This window comes from Cervus canadensis, chromosome 6 (assembly GCF_019320065.1).
Source record: "Cervus canadensis isolate Bull #8, Minnesota chromosome 6, ASM1932006v1, whole genome shotgun sequence".
Classification (NCBI taxonomy): Eukaryota; Metazoa; Chordata; class Mammalia; order Artiodactyla; family Cervidae; genus Cervus; species Cervus canadensis.
In genome coordinates this window covers 25,570,263-25,574,838 of record NC_057391.1, presented here as the reverse complement: position 1 = coordinate 25,574,838, position 4,576 = coordinate 25,570,263, and the positions used below count along the sequence as shown (strand labels likewise).

Here is a 4,576-nt window from a genome sequence, read left to right as displayed (position 1 = left end):
CCCTACCTTTTAGTGCTTGAAAACAGAGGAAATGAGTCATGCACATGTAACTATACCACAGGGTGAAAGGTACTATGATAAATACAAAGTGCTATGGGAAATGAGGGGAAGAAGATTTCTTTTCTAGCTAGGAGAATTGGGGAAGTTTCATGAGTGGCATTTAAACTGGGCTGTGAAAAATGAACAACATTTCAAGACACATGAGGCAGGTTTTTATTTGAGTAGCATTCCATTGTGTATGTGTGTATACACAATGTTTTGGCCATCATAAACAACACTTCTATAAGCATTGTGGTGCCTGTATCTTTTTGAATTAGTTTTCTATGGATATACACCCAGGAGTGAGGTTGCTGGATCACATGACAACTCTATTTTTAGTTTTCTAAGGAACCTCCACAAAGCTTTCCATAGTGGCTGCACAAACGGTGTAGGAGAGTTCCCTTTTCTCCACACTCCCTCCAGCATTTGTTATTTGTGCAGTCTTTAGTTCTTGATTGTGGGTTCCGGTTCATTTTTGCTCTTCCGCATTTTATATCCATCTTCCTTTCCTCGCCGCCTGTCCTGTAGACTTCAAACTACAGCACTGGATGCAGGGACAATAGACTTGTAGAGACTGCTGAATCAGCTTCTGCAGGATCAATAAGACCAAGTCACTGTCACATCTCTTGGTATATTATCTCCTGGTGGTTCTGCTTCTCCATTGGAACCCTGAGTAATATGGCCAGTAATCCAGATTTCTTATTTTTCCTATTTTTTCAGGCAAATTTGGAGCCCAAAGTGACTGAGACCATGGGGGGAGGAAATCATTCGGTGGTGTCTGAGATTGTGTTGGTGGGACTCACCAGTTCTTTGGAGATGCAGCTTGTCCTCTTTCTAATTTTCTCTGTGTTCTATGTAACAAGTATTTTAGGAAACCTCCTCATTGTTCTCACAGTGACCTCTGACTCCCACTTACACTCCCCTATGTACTTCCTGCTAGCCAACCTCTCCTTTATTGACGTGTGGGTTTCCTCCATTACAGCTCCCAAGATGATCTCTGATCTTTTCAAAGAGAGAAAAGTAATCTCTTTCCAAGGATGCATCGCTCAGATGTTCTTCGTTCATGTTATTGGAGGAACCGAGATGGTTCTGCTCATTGCCATGGCCTTTGACCGTTATGTCGCTATATGTAGGCCTCTCCACTACCTGATCATCATGAACTTCAAAACTTGTATTTCACTCTTGGTTGCTGCCTGGACCATTGGGGTCATCCACTCACTCATCCAAATTCTATTTGTTGTAAATCTACCATTCTGTGGCCCCAATAAAATGGACAGTTTTTACTGTGATCTTCCTCGATTTATTAGGCTTGCCTGCACAGATACTTACAGACTGGAGCTTGTGGTTACTGCCAATAGTGGTTTCATCTCCCTGGGAACATTTTTCATTCTGATTACCTCCTATATCTTCATCTTGGTCACTGTTTGGCAACGTTCTTCAGGTGACTTGTCCAAGGCTCTCTCTACGCTATCAGCTCACATCGCAGTGGTGGTGTTATTTTTTGGCCCATGTATTTTTGTGTATTCATGGCCATTTCCCACAGTACCAGTGGATAAATTCCTTGCGATTTTTGATGTAGTTATTACTCCATTTCTGAATCCTGCCATCTACAGTTTGAGGAACAAAGAGATGAAAGTGGCAATGAGGAGGATATTCAGTCAGATGTTGAGTTTCAGGAAGCTGTTTTAAGTGACTTTGATATCAAGAAAGATGAACAACCTTACTATTCCCTGCCATGCCACAGACGTGAATCAACAAAACATAGTACCACGGATGTTTTACTTAATAGTTTAATTACTAATGTCCAGAATTTTCTTAATGTGATTTCTGCCCATAACCGAGAAAGATATGGTATTCTTTCTTGTGCAATGTGACAGAATAAAAGAATTAACGCAGGACTATTTCCACATTTTCTTGTGTCTCCTTGATAAAAATGAATTTGGACTGGTCTCTTTTATTTCTTTTCCCCTCTGGATTCTGAGGAAGATCCTCAATTGTCAGATTGAGTTTTGGGGTTTGTGATACAGAATCTGAAGAACAGTGCTTTGGAAATATGACAAAATTTGAAATTATTCAGGATAGTTTTTTTTTTTTCTTTTTTTGAAGTTCTGTAGTGAGACGTGTGTATAGTAATTAAACTAGTAAGCAAAGCATCCATGGTGTTGTGTTTCAGCTGTAATGTGTGAAAAAACAGATGAAAGGTAAAAAGGGGATTTTAAAGAGCTACTTTTGGCTATTTCTTCCCTTCAATATAATATTGCCCTTCAATAAAATAAAAGAGTTAAAGTTATTTTGAATTATTTTTGAGTTTTAAAAAAATCAAAATATCAGCCTAAAATCGGATCACTGAGGTATGACTTCATAAGCATTTCAGCTAATGCACACAGTAAGTATGAATTAAGCCTTGTAACTACTACAGTTTTTCCAAAATCTTTGTTCCTGTATCGTCTGGGGATTTGAACAATGGAAACCAGGTAATGAGCAAAGACAATGACCCAGTTAGTGCTAATCCTTGCCTTAATTATATTGAAGCCACCTAAAATTCCTCAGAGTTGTTGTGTTCAGTTGTTTAAGTTGTGTCCAACTCTTTGCAACCCCATGGGCTGTAGCTGTCCAGGCACCTTTGTCCATGGGATTTTCCAGGCAAGAATATTGGAGTGGGTTGCCACATCTTTCTCCAGTGGATCTTCTCGACCCAGGGATCAAACCCAATTGGCAGGCAGATTCTTTATCACTGAGCCACCAAAGGAGGCCTCCTCAGAGTTAGGTAACTCTTTTCTTTTCAGTGACATGGTTACAAGTGCAAACTCCTGAGCCAGACTGAATTCAAAACTTAGCTTTGCTTTTTCAATTATGTATGAATTGTTTAACCTCTTTATCCCTAAATTCTGTTATCTGTAAAATGAATCATCTGGAATTTCTATTTGACTGTTATTGACCTACAAAAATAGCAGTTCCTTATGGCTAAAGGTACTTTCATACCTTTCATACTTATTATAAGGTGATAAGGATTAACTGAATTAATACTTGCAAAGTGCTTAAAGCAATTCTTGGTCTATAGTGTTATATACGTGCCTGTTCAATAAAATAAAATGAAACATTAAAAACCACTTCTCAGTTTTGACAAACTTCTTCCATGTTACTACAGATTATTTCTTTCCTTTCTAACTCTGTTTTCATCAGTCATTGATCAAGAAATTGTTCCTTTTCTAAAAGGAGTATTTCAAATTATTGAATTCCTTGGATAAAGAGACCTCAAAATGCCACAATTCAATTTTCATTCTACACTTTTTCTCTTGTATTCAAATTGCATTCTTTTTAAAATTTATTGTTTTTAAATTGAAGTATAGTGGTGCTAGTGGTAAAGAATCTGCCTGCTAATGCAGGAGATGTGAGAGACACAATTCTGACCCCTGAGTCATGAAAATCCCCTGGAGCAGGAAGTGGCACTCCAGTATTGTTGCCTGGAAAATTCTATGGGCAGAGGAGCCTGGTGAGCTAGAAGTACGTGGGGCCGCAAAGAGTCGTACACAACAGAGCAGACTGCGCCTATAGTGCAATTACAGTGTTGTGTTAATTACTGCCGTAGAGCAAAGTGATTCAGTTATACATGCGTATATATTCTTTTTCACATTCTTTTCCATTATAGTTTTCACAGGTATTGAATATAGTTCCCTGTGCTATACAGTAAGACCTTGTTGTTTATCCATTCTATACATACCAGTTTACATCTACTAATCCTAAACTCCCATACTTACCCTCTCCCACCCGACTCCCCCTTGGCAACCCCCAGTCTATTCTCTATGTCCCTGATTTTGTTTCTGTTTCATAGACAGGTTCATTTTAGACTTCACACATAAGTGATATCATATGGTATTTCTCTTTGTCTTTCTGATTTACTTCATTTAGTGCGATAATCTCTAGTTGCATACATGTTGCTGCAAACGGTATTACTTTGCTATTTTTTTTTGACTGAGTTGTATTCCATTATATACATGTACCACATTTTTTTTTATCCAGTCCTCTGTCTATGGACATTTAGATTGTTTATATATCTTGGCTATTGTGAATCAGTCAGTTCAGTCATTCAGTTGTGTCCAACTCTTTGTGACCTCATGGACTGCAGCATGCCAGGCTTCCCTGTCCATCACCAACTCCTGGAGCTTGCTCAAACTCATGTCCATCTAGTGCTGTTATGAACATAGTAATGCACGCACCTTTTTGAATTACAGTTTTGTCTGCATATATGCCCAGGAGTGGGATTGCTGGATCATAAGGTGATTTATTTTTAGTTTTCTAAGAAAACTCCATATTATTTTCCACAGTGGCTGCACCAAATTACATTCCCACCAACTGTGTAGGAGGGTTTCCTTTTCTCCACACTCTGTCCAACATTTGTTACATGTAGACTTCTTAATGATGGCCATTCTGAGCAATGTGAGGTAGTACCTTATTGTAGTTTTGACTTGCATTTCTCTAATAATTAGTAATGTTGGGATCTTTTCATGTACCTATTGGACGTTTGTGTTTACTCTTT

General features: G+C 38.5%; 1 protein-coding gene across 1 annotated transcript; it reads left to right on the top strand.

The window, feature by feature from the left end:
• The first annotated feature begins 783 nt into the window (after nt 1-783).
• LOC122444110 (olfactory receptor 4F3/4F16/4F29-like) lies at nt 784-1,728 on the top strand. Its single transcript, XM_043472911.1, has one exon. The coding sequence runs from the start codon at nt 790-792 to the stop codon at nt 1,726-1,728; it is 939 nt and encodes a 312-aa protein (XP_043328846.1). The 5' UTR covers nt 784-789.
• Nucleotides 1,729-4,576: the final 2,848 nt, after the last annotated feature.